At 45.0% G+C, this 23,447-nt stretch overlaps 1 protein-coding gene across 1 annotated transcript in view; it reads right to left on the bottom strand.

The window, feature by feature from the left end:
- LOC123746499 (uncharacterized) overlaps positions 1-23,447 on the bottom strand; it is a 42,627-nt gene that overhangs the window by 17,416 nt on the left and 1,764 nt on the right. The window contains exons 2-4 of the mRNA XM_045728026.2: positions 21,466-21,715; positions 15,109-15,212; positions 12,196-12,843 (exon numbers count right to left, since the gene is read on the bottom strand). Of these exons, the coding sequence (XP_045583982.2) occupies positions 12,196-12,843; positions 15,109-15,212; positions 21,466-21,703 (990 nt within the window). The 5' untranslated portion in view covers positions 21,704-21,715. The remainder of the gene's footprint in view (positions 1-12,195; positions 12,844-15,108; positions 15,213-21,465; positions 21,716-23,447) is intronic.

The following is a 23,447-nucleotide window of genomic DNA, read 5'->3' as shown; positions in this document are numbered from 1 at the left end:
AATTGCCTCTCTGACCGAACAAAATTTGTACAGTATAATAATAAGACACTAAGGAGTACAAAAATTTATAGACCATATTTTTCTTATACTTTGTACTGTTGTCTGTACTTCATGTTCTTGTTAGAAATAGATCACATTAACCTGAGTCTTTTCTCTCTACTGCATTTAATCATCTATGCATATGCCATAACCAATCCACACATTTTAATATATGCAGTAATGTGTATGTTCAATGAGGGATGCCCAATTCTAAGACGAGTATCAAAGGATATGAACTATGTGATCAAAAAAGAAAAAGGAGTTGTAAGGAATACACTATGTGAATAAAGACAAGGTTTTGATTAAAAAACCAGCATTGAATGTAATGAAACGGCATTTTCTGGGTAAGACCCGGAGGCTCCCCGGAGCTATCCAGGCTGATATGTATGTCATTATATTTTGGCATCAGTCAGTGTGAATGGAGTTCTAGGCCTACCGGGAACGACGAACCAGAACTTGGAACCCTCAGAGAGGCACGAGGAGCAATGGCTTATAGAAATGCACATGGGATTTGGAGCATTTTATGTCTACCATCGACCAGGCCAGGCGCCCAGATAGGTAAGCACCTCAAAACAAACCCCAATTCTAATTAAAACGACGAAAATAGACAAACGAGTGGACAGAACTCCCAAATGAAAACGAGCAAACGAGTATGATGTCAGACAAGCCGCGCTGCATGTCTGGGCAGCTCCTCCCTATCTGGGAGGGGGAAGGAGGGAGCCCCAGACCCACTGCGCCAGCGATCCACCCTCCAGCTCGAGGCTGGATGTCAAAACACGCGAAAAACTGCCAACCGGGGGGCGGGGTGAAGGTGACCGGAGCAGCCTCCAGGTCTCACCAAGAAAATGGCGTTTCATTACATTCAATGCTGGTTTTCTGGGGGAAGCTTATTCGGCTCTCCGGAGCTACATCAACCGATCCAAAGCGACACAGGCCCGACTAGGCCCAGAAACCTTTACGAGGTAGCGTGCAGCCAGGACCCTATTCGACTGCCAAAAACCCTGTGCCCGAATGTCAGCCCAGGACATGTTACTGAAGACAGCAGCCAATGCAGAAAACTTATGAATGTCATGGGCACGGGGATAGACCGCACGCTGGCTAGACCAAATAACCCTGCGGACGACCTGAGAGACCCGAACCCTAGAACAGGGAAGAAAGGAAACCAGATCAACCCAATGTGCTTTCCCTGTCACAGAGGCCATGGCGCGCAAATAACAGAGGACAGCCGCAAGAAAAAGAGCCTTATCAAAGTAATCCCGTCCTGGGCATGAGGATAGACCATAGGCTGGATAGACATAAGAACCCTGCGGATGACCTGGAAGACCCAAGCCCTGGAACAGGGAACGAGGGGAAACCGGATCAGCCCAAAGCGCATCCCTGGCCACCAAAGCCAAGGCGCACAAATAATAGGGAAGAGCCGCAACTAGAAACAACACATGATGGCACCCCCAGCCTGACCAACCAAGCATCAATGACACAAGGGCCCCTCTAGAAAGCTACCATCTTGTCCTGCGCCAGAAAAAAAGCGACGGATGCGAACAAACTGACTACAAAGATTGAAGGAACAGAACCCCTTGTGCGGGAGGAGAGCATGAAGCTCACCAACCTGACCCCCAGAGGCCAATGCCAACAGAAATGAAGCTTAGGAAAAACAATCCTGAACCGAAGGGGCCACAACAAACCAAGAAGACAAATTAGAGAGCACTCTGTCCAAAGACCAGGACGGCTCAGGCGGTGCATGATCAGGCCATCATGCGCCGCCATCATCGAGTAACATCAATACCGAAAGGAAACTGCAGCAGCTTTGCCAACGTCGCACAATACGAGATGACAATATTCGGCATAAGATGACGGTCCTGAAACTGCTACGAAAGAAAGGACAAAACAACCTTAACTGAAAGTGAAGTACAGCGACGAAGAGACAAAAAAGAACCGGAAGAACCGCCAGGAAACTTCATACTGCCGCAGAGACGAAGCCCACGGGTGGGACACCACCAAAGAAGCCACATGATCACCATACAGATGGTGATAGATTCGAGTCAAAAAGACCAAATGCGAAAACTCGAGAAGATCGAACCAGTCTCGTAATGGACTGGACCAATCTGCTGAAAAAGACGGAGCCATGGGAAAACCTCCGGGTTCAGACATCGAGCTAACAGTGCCTGAAACCAAGGCTGGGCCGGCTACCATGGGGCCAAGAGGACAACTCTTCCCTGGTAAATCTCCAAGTGAGCCAGGATCTGGAGCAACTGTTGAACTGGGAGAAAGAGGTACAGGAACTCCCACCTCGACCAGTCCTGCCGAAAGGCATCGACCCTGACAGCCTCGTAGTCAGGGAAGGGATACATATACCGGAAGACGTCTCGATCATGTTGACGCAAAGAGGTCCACCTCTGGGCACCCAAACATCTGGCAGAGCCAATGGAATGAGTCGGCATCCACCATCCATTCTGTGGACATGGAAATGAACCGGGACAGGCCGTCCGCCAAGACATTGGACACCCCCCCCCAGATATGAACTGTCAAGTGACCTAAACGTTAACAGCTAGGAGAGTCAAACCCCGAGAACTCGGCAAACGAGTCACCCAAAGCAACAGCTCCAAAGAGCAAAGAACCACATCGAACCCCCTCGGTTCAGGCAATGAACCACCGGAGAGCAGTCCAAATGGAGGTGGATCGTCGATCCGCGGGCAACCCGAACCCTCCGAAGCGAAAAACCACACTGCCACGAACTCCCGCACTATGTTGTGGGCCCGACAGAAGGACGGACCCCACTGCTCCTGGCCGGCCTGGTGAGCACTGGTCACAAAGCCCCAGCCGAGAGATGACACGTCTGAGAACTTGGGTAGGTGCCAAGGTACTGAACCCCCCAAAAAAAACGAAAAGGAAGCTGGCGACGCAGCAGCCAACACAAGGCCCTCGGGGGTCAAACCCAACAATTGCGCGAGAGGCGGAAGAGATGTCGCCGAAGGAACCTGAACAGTCGATGAAGCTAAACCCGACCCAGCGGGTAGACCATCATCGCAAAGTTCAGGCTCCCGCACAGACCCTTGAGCAACTGCCACGTGACCCGGGAGACACACCCCCCCTGAAACAAACACATGCGGGACCACAGCTGAAAGAGAGATTCCGGAGGGAGAGAAAAGGAAGCGGTCCGAAAGTCCCACACAAGATCCAGCTAAGTCCAAACCTGGGAGGGGACCAGATGGGACACATCTGTCAGTTCACCAGGAACCCGAACCCGGCAAGTGGGGAAAGATACAAATCTCTGGCGAGCAGACACGCAGACCAACTGGGAGCCCAAACCAGCCAATCGTCGAGATAGGCCAACACCAGAACACCTAAAAGACGCAGACGGGCCACCACGGCCCGGATAAGGCATGTGAACACGTGAGGAGCCAGGTTCAACACAAATGGAAGACAACGGAAGCAGTAACCGAGATGCCCCACAACAAACCCGAGCCAGTCCCTGAATCCCAGATGAATCGGGACATGCCAATACGCATCCTCGAGGTCCAGGAACAACATCCAAGAGCCTAGCTCCAACAGAAGCCAGACCTGGGACAGTGGTCATCCGAAACGAGGGGCAAGAAATCCAGGGGTTCAGACGGAACAAGTCCAGAATGAACCGCAGGGCTGCACAGTCCTGTTTCGGAATTGGAAGCAGGCGGGAAACCCACCTGAGATACGTCGTCGTTTCGACCACACCCAAGTGCATTCACTCCGAGATGACTTGACAGAGCGCAGGAGAAGAGGCCTGCCCCACCAGCCCCAAACCCCCCGATGGAGGGGGGGGGGCCCAGGGGGGGGGGGCCCACCCAACGCCACTGCAGGCTCCAGGAAAGACCTGAAAAGCCCACAAATCATGAGACCAGGGCGTGAGCGAACAGAGCAAGCCTCCCCTCCCCCATCTCCCCGTCAATGGGGCAAACCGTGAAAGGGCAAACGCCCCTTACGAGAACCTGACCTGTGAACAGAGCGATTACCGCAGAGCGACCAGACGTAGGGGGCCCCCAAACCTAGAACCTGTGGCCTACCCAGATGAGCAGAACCCCGAGCCCTGGCACAACCCTTCCGGGAGGACCCCCCACCCCCCGCCCAGGACCCCTGGAGAACCAACAAGTCAGACATCGGACAAAAACTGGAAGAAGCCACCTGCAGATACCGCTCAACCATAGAGTCCGCAAACAGCAAAGAACAAAAAGACGAAGAAAACCTACGAGCCAAGGCCCAAGCAGATCCCAAGGTGGAAACGAGCACAACCTGCCGACACGTTAGACAAACAGCAAAAAAACGCAACACCGCATCCCACAAGATCGGCGCAAACAGCTTCAGCAGTGCAGACGACGCATGGGCAGCCGAGACCAAGGCACCAGATCCAGGAACGGCCCCAAGTGCCTCTACATCCTCCACAAGCCAATCCGAAGACAGCTCCAGGAGGGGAAAAGAAATGCAAGGCTCCAGGAGGGGAAAAGAAACGCTTGCACGCTCGAGGCTTGTTGGCCACGAGCGTGCAAGCCCTCAGCCACAAGCGCAGCCGACAGGGAGGGGACCTACACACAAAACTGAATCGTACACACATCCCACAAAAGGGCAGGGGCGAACAAGCCTGCATTAACCCTCAAACCGCGCATATCATATATAAATGATATCAGTGACAAAACCGAAACCGCGCACATCATTTATATATGATTTCGTGTCTAGCGCTATAATTTAAACGCCCCGCCTGGGATAGGGGCAGCTATAGTACAGCCACGACCGATAGTTGCCAGATGCCACCTAGAAAAAAAATCCAGGCCAACATTCTTGGGTGTTACAGCGTCAGTATTGAGCAAGCCACCAAGGCTGGCGCACGCAGCACGAGCTCACAGCACCGCTGTTCAGCTTGTGACCACAGCATCGCCTACAAATACCATAATATAAATGATACTGCTATTATTTAGCAATGATAGTATTACTGAAGCCCCCTGACTGTGATAAAACTGACCAGGATTCTGATAATAGCAGGATTGTGGTGATATTTGGCGCTGTGCTCCATGGAGGGAGGAGTAAGGCTGTGGGAGGGAGGGGTGTGGCGTCGTTTTCTGACTGTGTGTGGCCACCATTTATTGACTGCACTCACCATACCAGCTTAGTGGTTCGATATGGTGAACACAAATGTAGGTACTTATATATAACGTGTGTATAATGTGAGATAACAGCGAGAGGAGTAGGTTGGGAGCCGCCATTTTGGTGAGGGAGGAGCGTCGTCTGCACGACTTGGCATGTTGTTTACTGATGGCCACTATGGTCTTTGAGCACCATACCAGCTTATTTGTTCAGGTATGGTGAATAAAACAGGTAGATACTTATATATAATGTGTGTATATAGCGTAATAACACCACAAACAATATTGTTGAAGGACAAATATTAGTGCGTCTGGCCTTGAGGGCGGCCGCCGATCAGCTGACTGTGAGAGTAGCTACGTCTTATGGCCTTTACTCACCATACAAGCTTAGATGTACAGTTATCGTGAACAAAACATGTAAATACGTATATATAACGTCTGTGTATAGTGAATAAATACAGAAGGAGTATTGTGGGAGGTGAATGAGGGTGAGTGAGGTGGTGTTGAGGGAGGGAGTGGCAGTGAGTGGCTCGCTGGTGTTTGGCGGTCACTCCTCGTTGCTTTTTGACTCACAAGACCATCTTAGTAGTTCGTTATGGTGTACAAAACATGCAAATACTTATATATAACCTGTGTATATAGTGTAACAACAGCAAAACTATTTGTTTATTGTTTTATGAACATAATAATTGAATCACTAATATGCACACCATAATTTTGAGTACAGCGATGGTTCACACATTTTATAATATAAATATACCACAATTCACTGTAAGGAATAATATTACTGCAAAAAAACTAAGAAAAAATCAATCAGAGACATTGAAATAATTAGGTAATAATATATTTGTGGCAACTGCCGTCTGACAGCTCGGGCGGAGTAGACCTCGTCTGGCGAAGGCTCTGCCAACGCCCCTTTTTTGCCACACTTCCCTACCCTATTGCGGCTAAAATATGCCACCTACCATTTTTTTGTTATTTTTTCCGTGATCAGGGAACAAAAATGAACACTTCTATAAGACGAAAGAATTTTTTGGATTTTTTTTTTTTGTTGCGCCTGTGGGTGTGAATTCCATTTGGGCCCCTAGCGGTTTGAGGGTTAAGGTGCTCAAATTACGGCAGAAAGCACTCCAAGCCTCCAACAAAGAAAACGGGCAGTCTGCAAGCCAGGACGACTCAGGAACCTCATAACGAACTCAGTATGGAGACGAAGACCCAAACCTGAAGGAAGACGGATCCATTATAGAGGCATATTCCGGGTCACGCAGGAGGTAAGCCACAATGGCCGCCCGCACGTCAGTAGGCGAGACGCAAAAAGCAGAAAACCTCTAGAAGGACGGACCCGCAGGGATACGGAACCGAACCCGGGGAGTAGCCGAACCCAAATCCAACTCACATGCAGAGGGGGAAAAGAAAATCCTACTCCTTGTAACAGAAAGCCCCACTCTAAGGATTGGAAAACCCAGGAAGGGTTCAACAGGGCCCAAGGCCCTCAAGTCAGCTCCTGCCCAACCCTGGGAACCTCCACATCAGGCCCCTGGGCCGAGTCATCCTCCAAAGCCCCGGCCTCACAAGAAAAAGCCGGGGTGGCCGGGAAAAACAGGAAGAGAAAGGGCCCACTAGTCAGATCCTGGTGCCATGGCTGGAGGAATGGACTCGAATGCCTCCGTCGCCACCACGGAAGGGGCAACCTCTGCAACTGCCCGAATCTCAGAAATCTCTAAACCCCGCCCCGACTCCCAAGAACTCAGATGCTTTGGAGCCGGCAGCAAGGGGTAGGTGGGAACAAAATGAACCACAGCAAGGGAAGAACGACGGAGTGCGGACTGAACCAAGACCAAAGCGACAAACACCCCCAAGTCATGGTCGCCATGAGCAAAGCGGGGACGCCTCGGGGCATCCGGAGAAGCACCCAACCTAGCGCGTTGAAGCAACCTATACCTACCATGCAACACCTAAGCCGCCTGCACCCGAATAACGTCATCAGTTGATTGGGTGAATCGAGTCACAAACAAGCAACAATGCTAGCAGGACTCAGGGTCAAAGGTGTCACCAACCTAACATGCAGCATGACGGCAGCATAAATAATGAGCGTCGCCTGAGACAAGGGGACAGAGCAACCCTCAAACTCACATAGGGCGAGAGTGGACCCAGGGGTCACATCCATTGGACCCCATGTGCCCCCACGGGGGTTCCCAGGACCCCCTAGACTGGTATTGCTAAGGGTAAGCCGAGGTAGGGTACTGCTAACCGGCACCCAAGACTACCAAACTTCTAAAACTAGACCCCCCGGGGATGTGTCCATTCACGGGGACCAAGCAGGGGGTACCACCAAACACTGGAGGTCAAGACCCTAATATAACTGGAGGTAAGGGACACAAGGAAGACCCATCCCCCCCACCAGGCAGAAAAAAAGAAAAAGAAAACCCCAGCAAAGGACAACGTACCCAGGAAGAACAAAGCCGGCCGCTTTAACACTTTCGCTCGGGGATGACGCAGCATTGCGTCATCCGTTTACTGGCGGTAATGCCGGGGATGACGCAGCATTGCGTCATCCACTTTAAAAATTCGCCAAAAATCAGGTTTGTATCCGATTTTTTGGGGACTGGTTTTAAAATGTGCGCCGATGTCTTCCCATTTCCTTTGTTGAGCCTCGTGGCCCTCAGGCGGCTTGGCACACGCCGTGGGCCCATTGTCTTTGCTCCACTGTTGTGACCAATGTCGTCTCCCCTCGCATCTCAAACGTGTGAACATTTCGGCTATTTTCCGTGGCTATATTTCTTACTGCGGCTTTAGAAACTATCTACGCTTACTCCACGATGGATAGTAATCATGAACAAGGCCCTTCCAGGAAGAAAATTGCGAAAGAAAGGCTTGAAAAGGGTGGGAATTGGGAGTGTAGTAGGAAGGCCTCTGAGCGCTCACTCACGGCTAACGCGTGGCCCGTCTTCAACTCGTCGGCGGTTGGAGCGTGACCAGGTGTTTTTTTTTATATGCTAATGTTCCTCTAGAGAATTTTATTACGAACCCATTGAGACCAAAATGAAAGACCTAGGACAAAAATTGAGGTGACCAGAGTGAAAATAGTGAAAACATTTTATCCCGTTTGCGCGCTCCCGGGTAACTCGTTCGCACTTTCTCTGTTTGCTGCGGGTAATTAGCCGGGCTTTTGGAGTTTATATGCATTTAGTGCTGTAGAGAATTTTATTGCGAACACAATGATACCAAATTTATTCTCGTAGAAGGAGAATTGAGGTGACAAAGTTGAAGAGAGTATACACTTTTCGGAATTAACGCGCGCTTCCGTGACACGCTGGGGCCCATATCGCCCTGTCGAGGGGTGGCGCGCGGGGTGAGCGAAAGTGTTAATAGGTGAAAACTAGCTGCACAGTACCCGGCATGCCTACCAGTGCAAAATACCAGCGTTGAATGCAATGAAACGCCATTTTCTGGGTGAGACCCAGAGGCTCCCCGGAGCTATACCAGGCTGCTATGTTAATGTCAGGCTTTGGCATCAGTCATGTGTACGGAGTTCTTAGGGCCTACCAGGAACCATGGCTAGAACCTGGCCCCCCTCAGAGAGGCAAGGGGAGCAATGGCCTATAGAAACCCCCGTGTGGTTGGAAGTATTCTATGTCTGCCATTGACCAGGTCAAACATCCAGAAAGGTAAGCATCCCAAAACAAACCCCTATTCTGGTAAAAATTGCTACCAAAAGCCTAACTAGTGGATAGAACTGCCCAACAGAGAACAAGCAGACAAGTATGACATCACACATTACCGCGCCTCTGTCTGCGCAGCTCCCCCTTCCCCAGGAAGGAGGGGGGAGCTGCTCCCCCTTCTGCTCTCCCCAGACCTCTCACGCCGGCTATCCACCCATCAGTTCTGAGGCTGGATGTCAAAACACGCGAAAAAACGCCGACTGGAGGGAGGGAAGGTTGCCAGGGAGCCTCCGGGTCTCACCCAGGAAATGGTTTCATTACATTTAATGCTGGTTTTCTGGGGGGGGGGGAACCCCATCGGCTCCCCGGAGCTAACTATCCACAGATGACTACCCAAGCTCCGGAGACAACACGAGAAGCATAGAACCGCAAAACCGCATCACCCAGGATGGGTGCAAAGAGCTTCAACGAAGCAGATGATGCCTGCACTGCAGAGAGCAGGGCACCGGACCCGGCAGCGGCCCCAAGCACCCCACATCCTACTCAAGCCAATCCGAGGACAGCTCAAGGAGGGAAAAGAAACGCAGGGCCAAAGCAAGTAGGCCACAAGTCCGCAAATCCTCCGCAACCAAGGCAGCCGAAAGTGAAGGAACCTGCACGTGAAGCTGCATGACACCAACATCCTGCGGAAGGGCAGGAGCGAACAAACAAGCATGAAGATGCTCGAAGTCGCCCCACAGGAAAACCTGGAATCCCGTAGAAGTCTCTTGCCACTCAAGCGCACAAGGAACGACAGAACGTGTGCCAACCCTCCAACGAAAAGAGAGGACAGTCTGCCAACCAGGACGACTCCGGAACTTCATGACGAACCCAGTACGAACCAGAAGATCCGTATATAAAGGAACGCGAATCCATCACAAAAGCATAATTCGGGTTAAGCAGGAGGTAAGTCGCCAAGGCTTCCCGCACCTCCGAAGACAAAACACGGGAAGCCGGAAACCTCCGGAAAGACGGAACCGAAGAACCCGCAGGATCACGGAACCGAACCTGGGGAGGGATGGACACCAATCTGTACACCAGTTGATTGACAGTTGAGAGGCGGGACCAATGAGCCAAAGCTCAATCCCCGCAAGCACAATTAGGTGAGTACCAAGTCCAATTTGTATGCAAGGGAGCGAAAGAGAACCCCTTTCCTTGTAACACCAAGCCCTACTCAGAGGGTAGAAAAACCCAGGCGGGGTCCAATGGGGCCCAAGGCCCCCAAGCCAACCCTTCCCCAACCCCGGGAGCCTCACCCTGAGGACCCGGGGCCGAGCTGTCCTCCTGACCCCCCCCACCTCTATAGAAAAGGCGGGAGCAGCCGAAAAAGCAGAAATGAAAGGGGTCCACTGGCCAGACCCAGAAGCTCTGGCAGAAGGACCAGGCTCGAAAGCCTCCGCCGCAGCCCCAGAAGGGGGCACCTCCGAGACCGCCTGAGTCTCCAAACCAACTAAACCGTGCCCTGACTCCGAAACCCTCAGACATTTTGGAGCCGGAAGCAAGGGATGGGGAACCGAATGAACGACAGAAGGGGAAGGACTAGGAGGGTGGATGGAACCAGAGCCGAAGCGACTCCCACCCCCCAAGCCCGGATCCCTATAACTAAAAAGGGGCAGTCTTGGGGCATCCAGGGCAGCAACCAACCTAGCTCGTTGTAGCATCCTAAATCTAGCATGCAATGCCTCAGCTGCTCGCACCTGCATATCAGGCCCAGTAGCCAGGGTGAACTGGAGTACGTACAGACAACACACGTCACACGACTCCGGGTCAAAACAATCACCGACCCAACAGGCAGCATGGTGGAGGCAAAACCGATGAGTGATCCCCAGAGACCAAGGGACAGAGCAACCTTCAAACTTGCAAGAAGCAAGGGGGATGACTCGGGGGTCACATCCATCGGACCACGTAGCCCCCATGGAATTTCCCAGGGCCCTTAGCCTTGGATACACGCTAAGGGAAGCCCAGGCAGGGTACTGCAAACCGGCGCCCAATCTACCAACAAAACTTCTATAGCTGAACCCCCGGGACGTGTACACTCATGGGGGCCAAGGTGGGGTGGACCACCAAAACAAGGTAGATGGATACAATAACCCCAAGAACAGAGAAGAGGGACACAAGGGCAGACCCGCCCACCAGGCGGAAAACAAAAACAAAAGAAAAACCCTGCAAGAGAACAACATACCCCAGGCGGAACAGAGCCGGGGTATGTTGGTGAAATGTATGTATGTTGGTGAAATCCGCTGTTATTGGTGAAAACTAGCTGTGCAGTACCCTGTGCCCCTGCTAATGACGAAAACTACCCCTACCCAAAGACAAACAAGGGCAAGAAAAGCCCCAGCCGAACCCAAGGCTGGCCAAATACCGAGCAGTACATAGCACAGCGGAGGTAGATCCCGAGGTGACTTGTGGAAGGTGGCCCCAAGGGCAGCACTTACAGGGCACCTAGGGAAGGAAACTCTAGGCGCATGCAGCCCGAACACCGTAGAATATCACTCCTGGCCCACGCACCACCGGAAGGGACAGCTCACACCACAAGCCACAGAACTGTAACAAAACGCTGGAGCCAGAGACACGACCGCACCAGACTCCCATCAGCCAAGAACTGAAGGGTGGGTTGCCGGCAATTAGGTCTGGGGCCGCCCCTTCCCCCTCCTGGGAGGGGGGGGGGTGTGCGTGATGACCTCATGCTCATTGCTAGTTTTTGTTTGGGGAGTTCTGTCCACTTGTTCGGTCTTCGGTCGCAATAGTTTTATCAGAATAGGGGTTTGTTTTGGGGCACCTACCTTTCTGGGTGCCTATCCCGGTCAATGGCAGACATAGAATGCTCCCAATAATAAAGGGGGGGTCTCTATAGGTCACTGCTCCTCATGCCTCTCTAGAGGGGGCCAGGTTCTGGCTTGTGGTCCCCGGTAGGCAAGAACTCCATGCATTGACTGATGCCAGAAAGTTATACATATCCATTCAGCCTGGATAGCTCCAGGGAGCAGACGGAGCTCCCCTAGAAAAGACAGTGGAAGTTGTATGTATGTATGTGTAGATGTATTGTCATGAAAATTGTATGGATGAGCAGACAATGAGTCACAATGTGGCTGAAGAGCTGATACCCAACTCATACATCTGAAAATGAAGAAATGATGACTTGATAAAGGTCCAGGACGGAACGAAATGTCATCATTTCATTTTCAGATGTGTGGGGTTGCGTATCAAATGTATGGATGACATGCACCTAAGACATACTGCATAAACATCACTTCTGCATAGTTAAAGATCACAGAAAACAGATGCCAGACAATTTAAATAACTATGATGAATATAAAATATATTTGTTTGAAATGCTTAATACCCACCATCAATAGCTGCACCATCAAATCTTCAGGTGAAGTGTCTCCTCCTGTGACAGCAGGCTGTTGAGAATCCGAAGGAGTCTCTCTCCTAATCTGCCTCAATTCTTGTCGTGCCGAACTTGCTGCTAATACATATTGTTCAATTTGTTCATCATCTATCCCTTCTTCTATTTGGCACTGCTGAATTTCTCTTCTTGCTACATCTGCTGCTGCTCTGCGATGTGTACTCAATTCTCTTTTTGTATTTGCCTGCCTACGGCTGCGTCGTAAAGCAGCTTCAACAGCTCGATGCATTTGCAGCTCCTCTTCACTCATTTGTTGTCTTTGTAGTTGGCGTTTTTGTCTTTGAGCTGCAGCTGCAGCTGCACGATGTGCCTTCAGCTCTTCTTCAGTCATGTTATCCATACGATGATGGCGACGCGTTCGCTGTGTTTCAGCTATAGTAGCACGATATGCTAGTCGCTCCTCTTCAGTCATACTTTCTAGCTTTCGTTGACGATACTTTTTTTGGGCTATAGCTTCTAGTCTATGCCGTTCTTTTCTTTCTTCTTCAGTCATTGCCTCAAATTGTCGGCGACGACACTCTCTCCGTGCTGCAGCTGCTTTTGCTCGTCTCATTTTTGCTAGGTCTTCAGTCACTGAATCATAAAGCTGAAGAAAATTAAAAACACTGTAGTCGCAGAACTCAGTTACGAAGAAAAAATCCTAAGTTAATTAAACAAAAAAGCTTTAAAGCATTAAACTTTCTCTATGCATGTCATCGTTATTAATGATTTTTTCTTATTACCACAATAAAGTAAACTTACATTGTTTTAAAACAATCAAACTCAGCCAACTACTTTTTATGTATATCGGGATCCATACACTGCCTGCAGTTAAAGGCCAGTTTTGGTTGTTGAAGCAACTCTCCAGCTCAATGTTGCGTATCTCCTATGAAACCAAAATTGAAACTAAAATTATTCTAAGCCTCCAAATTTCATCCAGCTTCAATGTAAAACAATATTTATATCTTTTGAAAATGTATCCTTCAGCATAATTCCGGTTTCCAAAGAAAACACTCGTACAATTTGAATATTAACTCTTTATGGTCATATGCAGCCATATTTAAAATCTACAGAAATGTAACTTACAATATTATTTGTTATATCCAAGAAAGAAATACAATCTGATCACAAAATATTTGTTAAAAGTGTTTCTATAACTCTAGGAAAGGAATGCAACATTCAATCTGTTCATAGTTGTATTGCTTCCCAACAGCTCCACGACATAATTGTTCACATAGCTGGTCAACAAGCTAATATGGCATCAGTCAACATAACAAATTTCATAATGCTTGACACTTCCACATACTGCATCTTAAACTCTAGAAAGAAAGATAATGTGGTTGAGTGTGTGTATGGTGTCTAATATTTGCTGTAAGGTGCATTTAACTAAGTGTAGTTACAGAATAAGAGCCAAGTTCATGAGTGTCCTATCATCCTACTATGTACTGTAATCTTCTGTATAAAATTTTGAAGCTTCTAATAGAGTTGACATACAAAACCCCCCTCGTGCAACATATTCCATTCATCTACCATTCTGTTTTAAGAATAAGGTTTATGTTTTTACAAAACATTTGTTTTCATTGTTTATTCAAGGTTCAAGATTCTCCACGGGTTCCTGCATATGGAGTTTCACTGCCACTTGCATGGGAGTGGAGTTATGCATGTGTGTCTTTTCTTAAGGTGGCAGTATGAGGTAGCTTTCTGCCTCCTTTTTTTTATCTCTTTGGCATCTGACTTGTGTGTCAGTTGTCATTGTGAGTCTTTTCTTCCCTGGCTTTTTCTTGATTCCCAGTTGATGCGCAATACTGCTCCATCATATTACTTGGCCTTAGTAAAGCCACTCTCACTAATACTTGGGGTAAATGATTCCTTGTGCAACCTTCATTTCTTTTTTTTTTACTAGTTGTGTCATCTCCCTGACTCACTGTATCCGAGTGCTTACTATGTGATGATGATTCACTACTTCCCCGCTCACGTCTTCCCATTTCTGTTCCAGTCGATCTCTCTTCACCATATCCTATTACTGAACATCAAGTGACTCCAATCCTTCAGAAACTCAATAACACCACCACAATATTAAATTTACCAATTGGTAAACATACGATTTCACCGGAGATTCCAAGAATTACCAGGAATTTGTTGAACCATTTTGTTGAGTGTGCCATTTTTTGTCTTTTTGGTGGAAGAACTATCTGATTTTTAGTGGGTCGTGTTAAATTGTTGGAACAAAAGATCAATGAAAGTATATGTAGGTGATTTGCCACATACACATTAAACATTACAGTATCAATCATTCAATCTCTCCTAACAAACCATTTTTACTCAGTCCAGTTCCTTGGCAAATATTAGGTTTATTTGCATGCACACCATTTTAACAAATGAGGAAATGTAACATAAATACCAGCATTGAATACGATGAATTGTCTTTTTCTGGTTGAGTCCTGGTGGCTCCCTGAAGCTATCACACTGAGATTGCTCCTATCTACTAGGTCACACAAATCGTGAGAGTTTGGCCTACTGGGGATGAGAGCCAGAACATGGCTCTCTTTGCACAGAAGTGCAGAGAGCAAGTGAAATATCCTGTGCAAGAGAGTAAGTGACCCCCATGGGGTGGCAGAATGTCACTCGCCCTCAATGCCCCTGTGATTGAGGCCAGGTTCTGGCTGTAGTCCCCACTAGGCCAAATATAACTCCAGTGACTGATGTGACCTAGGAGACAGGAGCAATCTCAGCAAGATTAGCTTCAGTAGGCTACCAAAGGGCTCCTCCAGAAAAGGACAATGTTGCAACCCATGAATATACTGTACAGTATATGTATAACAAATTGTATGATATGTATAGTAATGACAAACAAAATATTAGATGAACTTACAGGATAAATACATGAAGAGAAGCTGTTATCGTCACTGCAAGACAGGTCTGCATGAGAAGAGGGCACCTCGCCATTACCAGTTAAAGTGGAGATATCCTGTGGCTCTGGAAAAATTATTAAGAATTATAATTATACAGTAGTTCTGAATTCTGAAATAAATGTATAAAAGTATTATGTCTATTTCTAATATCTTCTTCTCACCCCTCTTTCACTCGCCCCCCATCTCTCTCTCCACCCGTCCCTTTCACTCACTGTTCTCCATCTTTCTCTACCTCCCTTTCACTCATTTCCCCCCCTCTCTTTCTCTTATCTTTTCTTTTCTAATCTTTCACAGACACAATACCAACACTGTCGCCCACCCACACATAAACAACATATACAAAACAGACAGTTGCAATCAACAATGTTCACATTTTATACTATTAACTTTGTAGAGGGCATATTTTCTTAGTAATGAATGCTACTTGGGCAAGTTGACTATTACAAAACACTAAATGTTTTGAGTCCAGGAGTCATTTTTTGTACAGTTGATCAAATGGACGCTATAAATACTGTCACTATTTCAAGACAAGCTGTATTTGCAAGATAAACTCTTCAATATGAATTATCAAATCAAGTGCTGCTGGATATAAGATAGGCAGCATACTATGAATTGGATGAGGGATATTAAATTTGAAAATGAGAACACCTGTACTATAAATAATGTAGCCGAGAGTATACAAAAATCATTTGCGGAACTACGTCACCCAGTTGCTCCCCCGAGGTAAGAGCCTTCTCACTATTAGGCCACATTTATAGTAGCCAATATTATGCCTCACTTCAAGAGGGAACTTTACAACGGTCCTCGACAGATCATACTGGCTTCTTTGGCTTTGGTCCTCAGTGCTGTTCCCATTCATTCTCTTAGTCAGTGTCTCCTTTCTATTTCAATGGAGTGAGATGCATAAGGGGCCTCCTTTCCCCTTGCTTTATAGACCATTCAATTGCCTACAAAGGATGGGCCTGTTTGCCTCTGCATATTCATGCAGAATCCAGTCAATGGGGGGAGGGCACAGTTTTTGGTTTGTATGGCATTCACAAAAGGCCTATTCCTCTGGCTTGGGGATGATGGACTTAGATTTTCAACTTCCCAAAGTTCAGCTGCTGCCTACCATGTTGATCAGGTTGCACCACATTAAGTCTGTAGATGTCCATGTAGCCAATTCAGCTGTAGTTCCTGATCCTCACTCATTACCCCGACCCTTTTCCTTCCTGAGGTCCTGACTACCAAGATTCAGCAGTGCACCCAGCCTTGATGGTTCATTATTTCCACCAATCTTTGTGTATGGCGCTTCTTAGCCTTGCCCTGTTTCAAAGTCAGATGGCAGTCTTTTTTGTGCCAGATTGGCAATTTTCTCTACAGCAGCTGTGCAATAGCTTGACAGTGTTAGTGTTTTATAATGGCCTGGTGCTACATAAATTACCACTTGCTGCCTATTCAGCCACCTCATTTCATTTGCCATAGGCCAAGTCCCTCTTTCTGCTTTTTCAGGGAGACCAGCTGTATCCTCTTCTGTTGTCTGCTACTTCAGACATTCTCCTACCTCCCGCCAGGGGTTTGTTATGCAGTCCTGTGGTTGTGGTGCTGCAATTTTGTGGGCTCCTCACATTGTTGGCATCACAGCTGCTTTTTGCCTATTTCTCACATTCCTTGTTCCAAGGTTCACTTTCCCAGGTCCTTTACATAGTGGTACAGCCCAGTCAGCAGGCTGATCATCCAGTTTCTTGGGATGCATAAATGCTTGCTGCTTTGTTGACTTTCTTTGCAGTTTTATCCATGACTGATGTTCAGATTCTAGGCATCTAGTAGTCCTTTTGATGTTGTTATCTTGTTCTTGGTTGATATCTTTTAGTCTTGATGCATGTATTTCTAACTTTTGTTTCCGAACAAGGACTTTCATTGCACCACCCACTTTCATTCTCTGACTCGATTCTCAACTTCGAATGCACAAATACCTCTTAACAATTGCATATGAGGACACAGATTCAAGCTAAGGAAATAAAGACCCAAAAAATATTAGAAAGATTTCTTTTGCAAAAAAAGAGGGGTAGACGGTTGGAACAAGTGATTTGGTGGAGGCTAAAACCGTCAGTAGTTTCATAGCGCTATATGACAAAGAGTGCTAGGAAGACAGGACACCACGAGCACAGCTCTCATCCTGTAACTAAACTTGGTAATTACACCCCAGGTGCTTAAACTGATCAACCACTTCCTTCAATTCACTAATCACATTCATTTCACAATACAGTATATACACAGTTCTTTTTAAGAGCGAGAGTTATCATCTGCATACATCAAATTTGATATGTACAAATTACTCCTATCAGACTAATGCACTTTTCTCTAGATGTGTTACCTTGATCTCCCTCATACATACCACATAATAAATAAACAACTACCAACTGAGGTACACTAATTCAAATTGTTTACAAATAGTAGGTTCATCAGAATTATGTCTTGAAAATGGCAACAATAATGCAACTTTTAAGCCAAACACTGCACATCTTATTAGTCAAAAGTATAATTTAGTATGAATTGCAATGAAATAAAAAATACATTTCATACATTTTTGGCCAAGAACATCCGAGGTCATATAATGCTCCAATTGTGATATTGGACAAAGTTATAATTTTTCACCTGCCTTGTAAATCAACCAAGCAAACTCCAGTCAAGATCGATGTTCCATTGTTGATGTCACCGACAGTTTACTTTTGAAACCGAGCATGGTAGAATATGACAGCATTTGGAATTTTACTGGAATCAGAGTAAATCTGTTGTATACTGTACATTGACAATTAGTCGGATCATAAACTTTAGAACTGGCCATCAATTCATCATTGTATAATTAATGATAATTTAGTGCAGAATAAAAAAAACTGTCATACCAATTTGATCTCTCAACCTACTAATGATGTCAGAAGTGGGAAGAATCAAAGTTCTGCACATGACAAATTTTAGAAAAATTATTAACTTTTCTGCAATAATTCAGTAATTTCCTACATTATAAACATTAAATATTTCTCAACACTACTTAAAATCTTACTAGCTTCAGAGCTTTGCCACTCAAGGAAAATATATCACAATCAATATTTATATTATATAGATGTTGCATATGTATTGATACTAGATCAGGTAAAGTTAAAGTAACCCAAACAATCTAAATACCCTGTACAGTATGTGGTATGATATTACTGTCCCTGCTGGATTATCACACTGTAAATGTTTTCAATATTATTTTAACTCTTCCTATCAGATCTTGTAATTAAGCTGATGACCAAATCACACACCAGAAGACGAAGAGACGACAACGTTTCGGTCTGTCCCCGATCATTATCAAATTGATTGTGATAATCGACTTGATAATGGTCCAGGACGGACCAAAATGTCGTCGTCGCTTCATCTTCTGGTGTGTGGCTTGATCATCGTACATTCCACCAAGTTATTGTGACTCATTGTCTGCAATAAGCTGATCTTTCCCAATCTAGTAATATGAATACAAAATAGCACCAAAAGTAAAGTAAAATACATTTAATGTCTTGGTCATTTCTTTGAGGATGCTAAAAATTCAGGGTCAAAGTCAAAATCTTTTATTTCACTCAAATACTGTACAAAAATTTTCAAAGAACATCTTAAAAAAATCATAATGCAATACACTGTACTAAATATGTAGAGGCTGTCAGGTCACATGCCTTGAAGAAGACCTGAGCATTTAGATATCTAAGAGAATGAATTGCAGCAGTATAACATTCACATGGTTACTTTTGAGCCAAAACTTCCTTGAAAGCTTCCTAAACCCGAAGTCAGTTGGATATCTGCCCCAAGTCTGACGCTAATGTTTTCAAGTGCTTTTATCAGGGATAACAAGTGGATAAGTAAGACAATGACAAATCTAGCTCAAGCCATCACCAAAGAACCAGCTCGCTACAAAAAATTTCAAACCCCCTGGAAAGCACTAAATAGCATTCTGGGGTTACCATTACCTACAAAACTACCTACCACCACCAGGTATCATTACTATACTAGTAAACAGGGTCACAAGGAAATGCCTCCAGTTTCTGCCTAGTGGACCCCACAGTCAATATCCTGAGCTCAGCCATGGCCGATAAATAGGTTTTTGGTTAATTTTTTGTATTGAGACATAACTCAATAATGACAAGATCAAATTTGTTGTCATTCTAATATATTTTTATGTAAATCCTTCCTTAACAATGTATATTTGTTTATTGTATGCAGAAATATGAATTAAGTTAGTTGCAGTACATTTTTTTTACATGGATTGTAGGAAATCCCACCAATTCGAATCTCTGTCATTTGGACTCGGGTCGTTCTCAAATGATCCAAATTAATGAGGTTAGACAGTACTGTATGTCCAAATGATGGTCAAGAACTGCAGTTAGTAGTCACACTTTTGTTAGTACAGTACATAGTAACCCCACCAAGTGGTTATGTACCAGACTTGTTTAAAGCAAATATTCATCCTTGTTACTTATGTGTGCAAATCTACCAAAGGGCTTAAAAATATAACAGATAATACCCTAACTGCAATTCAGCACAATGCCAACAGATACCAACTCAGGTCACCTGTGATCTCAGGAAGCCTACCTACTCAGTTTTCTGCCTGATGTAACCTGCCCAACTCCTTCAACCTCTCCGAGGCTCATCATCAGCTTCTTACTTTCAACTAGATGGTGTTGGCTTTTTCTGGACCATTGCATTACACCAGAGCCATTGCTTTATCTATGCTTCATGATTATGTTTTTGCCACCTATAGTGTGTGCACTCTTGCATTCCCTTTTTGCTTAAAACAGTGGCTAGGGTTTCCATTCTTGGGTTCGACTTGTTTTCCACAATACTCCACCAGATACCCTTCAGGGGTTGTGGGCCATTTCTTCTAGAAGGTGACTCTTCAAGTCACCTTGCTTTTAAGTAGCAGACGTGATTATTTCTGCTGCTTCAGGAGAAATCGAGACATGCTAACTGTTTATAAAAGTTAAAGACCTGCTGAAGGTGTGCTCAAGTAGTGGACATGACTTGTGAGCTGTGGCTATTTATGCCTTCCCTTGCAGAGCATTTGAAGTTAGAATTTAAAGTTTGCTTGTCAAGAGACACTTTCCCTGCACCTTGAAAACCTGCCTGTATGTGACTGTTTGGGGGGATGGAGCCCCTCGTTCCTAGAAGATTTATTGTCTAGCATGTGTATTCAGTCAATTAACTATAGTTTCTCCACCCAATGCTGCTATTTGTAGTTTTCCAGGATGTCCTGTGGTGTTCTTACAGATCAAAGGACATTTCTATTATTGTACCTCTGCCATGCAATCTAATGGGTCCAAGAAGCAGTGAGGAGGGGCTGCTAACAAGGCTCCCCCCTAAAGGGATGACTTTCAAATCACAATGGTGAAGCATAATAAAAAAAAAAATACTAAGTCTAGCCCCTACAGGACATTTAAGCAACAAGGAATGCTCATCTCACTTGGCTCGGAAAATGTCCCTGCAAAAAAGTGTTGGGGCCAATCACTGGCGTGAAGAAGGAAAGAGGTTGGATCCCTGACTGACCCAAGCTGCCTGTAAATTTCTGTGCAGATTTACTTGCTTATGAGATTGATTTCTGATCCTCCATGCTTCCCTCGCCTCTATGAGGCACACCAGATTCTTCGCGGCAGGGAATCGTATTCCAGGGACCATAGGATTAAGGACTTGCCCGAAACGCTACGCGTACTAGTGGCTGTACAAGAATGTAACAACTCTTGTATATATCTCAAAAAAAAAAAAAAAAAAAAAAAAAAAAAAAAAAAAGATTCTGGTCCTGGTGTTCAGTACACCTGCACAAGTCCATAGACCTGGTAGTTTTGTGGTTGTGTATGTGGTGCCAGTGTCTTTGTGGTACCTGAGCCAATGCATCAGGGAAATCTTGAGCCAGTCCAGATATGTACACACGATTTCCCATACTAAGAGCTACAGGTATATTGGTAAATTACTATGGTACGTTAAAACAGAATACAGCACATTATTAATATTCAATTCCAATTTGTGATTATGTTTACTGTGGTAATAAATGCTATAACAGGTTACATGTAAAATAAAAGCTTATTCTTACTATACAGTAATAAATAATAATAATAATAATAATAATAATAATAATAATAATAATAATAATAATAAACACACAAATAATTAATAAAACAATTAGCAAAAAAACTGAAACCTACATGCAAAATATTTTATAATATTGTACAAGAAAAACTTAATTCAACACACAGCTTAAAATTTTTTTTATAAATACTGTATGTTAATAGACATTTTACAGAAAATACACTCACCCTCCTTTATTTGTACGAAAGATAAAAAGCTCTCTACAGGTGGGTCTTCGTCGGCCAGTGTCTCTCCGTGCTGGTAATCTGAATATGCCTCTTCTGGAACACAAGGTCTCTCAACTTCATCTTCTGATTTTATTTTAATAACATTATTTTTTTTATTTCTATTAACAATAGTGTCATGATAATTTTCTTCCGAATTAACCTCCTTACTGTGAACACACATCTTGTGAAATGGACACATGGCATGAAATGCCTGAAAGCATGAAAAAACCTTGTAATATATACAACATGTTGCAAAATTATTGGCGTGTAGAATAATAAATTAGCCCTCCATGAGCAAGAAATATATATCCAACTTACTATAGTTTACACTGTATATCCTAATTTGATCCGACAGTGTATCAGTATACTGTATTATAATTCGGCATACTAGGTTTTATTCCAAAATGTCATTTATTTAAAACCACAACAGCTGAGAAAACTTCAGTATTTACAAGACAAATTAAGAAAATGACACATGATTTGTGCCATACCTATGTAGTAAAGTCCTGTCGACTATGTACAGAATGTACAGTACTGTACTACCAAGAATGAATATGCTGCAGGACTTCATATAAAATAAGTGTCAAGTGTATTGAAACTCCCTTTCTTAACTTTATTAAGAAGATGACGTTCCAGAGATATTGAACATATATGTGCCTACCTTGAATGTATCCAGATTGAGTAATACTGTACAGTACAGTATTCTACATTGTTATACGTAATTCTGAGTTAACAAGTAAGGTGCCATCATTTGCATGCTACGTAGTAGCAGCCAATATGTTCCATCCACCAAAGATGGTGTGAACAAATGACAATTTTATTTAGGCATTTTTCATTAATTGACTACCATATACAGTAAATCCATAATCAAAGAACTGCAAACCAAACTAAGACTTTATTTTTACAGATACTTATACATGAAGCCAGAATGACAATATTCTGGCAATTGTGTGCAGGATACAAGCAAAACCAGAAAGACCCAAGAAATCTTTCAGCCTGCTAGTATCAGTGCCAAAAACTTAAGATGTCTATACAGCACTCACATATAGCATACCAGGCTGCTTCATTACAGTACAGTATATGTATACAATAAGGGAGAAAATCCAAACGTCATTGAATTACAGTAGTGAAACTAATGGGTGAAGAGAAGGGTTAAGGGAAGGGGGAATTCTACATTTCAGGGTACGATCCACCATTAAGAAAGGTCAGTGTAATACTGAAAGGAAATGAGCCAAAAAGACCTAGAATGTAGTGGCGGAAGTCATAATTAATTAAGTTCCTAGTCATGTAAGAATCAATGGCAATGAAATTGCAGACGAATTAGCCAAAGCAGGCATACAAGATAATGTTGATATCAATCTTGCAAGCAGCACCAGTCAAATAAAAGAAATATAAAATGAGTTGGAAAACAGTGATTTCTGTAAGAAATCACAGCCACTGTAATACATTCCCACCAGCTGTCTGGTATGGAGATGTTGCCAGATATGTAGAAGCAACCTCCTGTATGCAACAAGGAACAGCCTACCCACCGATGCCATAAATGCCAAAACTTAAATTTTAAAATCCAACTTGAAAAGATCACCAGGGGAAAATGGGAGTGGGAAACCTTTAACAAGCTGCCAGCTTCCTGTCCTCATTAAGGCCACTAGTGTTAGTGGCCCTCAGGTGAAATTTGGATAAATGTACCACTTACTCGCAGTACAGTACAGACAACATAAGTGGTAAAGAACTAATAACACCAACTGTGACAAGACTATCTACCCAGCATGGGAGATTACAATCAACACAACACAAAGCCAAGAACAATGTACAAACCTAGAACAATGTGTACAAGCCTAGAACACTGTGTACAAGCCTGGAACAATGTGTACAAGACTGGAACAGTCTACAAGCCTGGAATAATGTGTACAAGCCTGGAATAATGTGTACAAGCCTGGAATAAT

This window comes from Procambarus clarkii, chromosome 90 (assembly GCF_040958095.1).
Source record: "Procambarus clarkii isolate CNS0578487 chromosome 90, FALCON_Pclarkii_2.0, whole genome shotgun sequence".
NCBI lineage: Eukaryota > Metazoa > Arthropoda > Malacostraca > Decapoda > Cambaridae > Procambarus > Procambarus clarkii.
The sequence above is the reverse complement of the archived record's forward strand: the minus strand, read 5'-3'. Positions and strand labels throughout refer to the sequence as shown.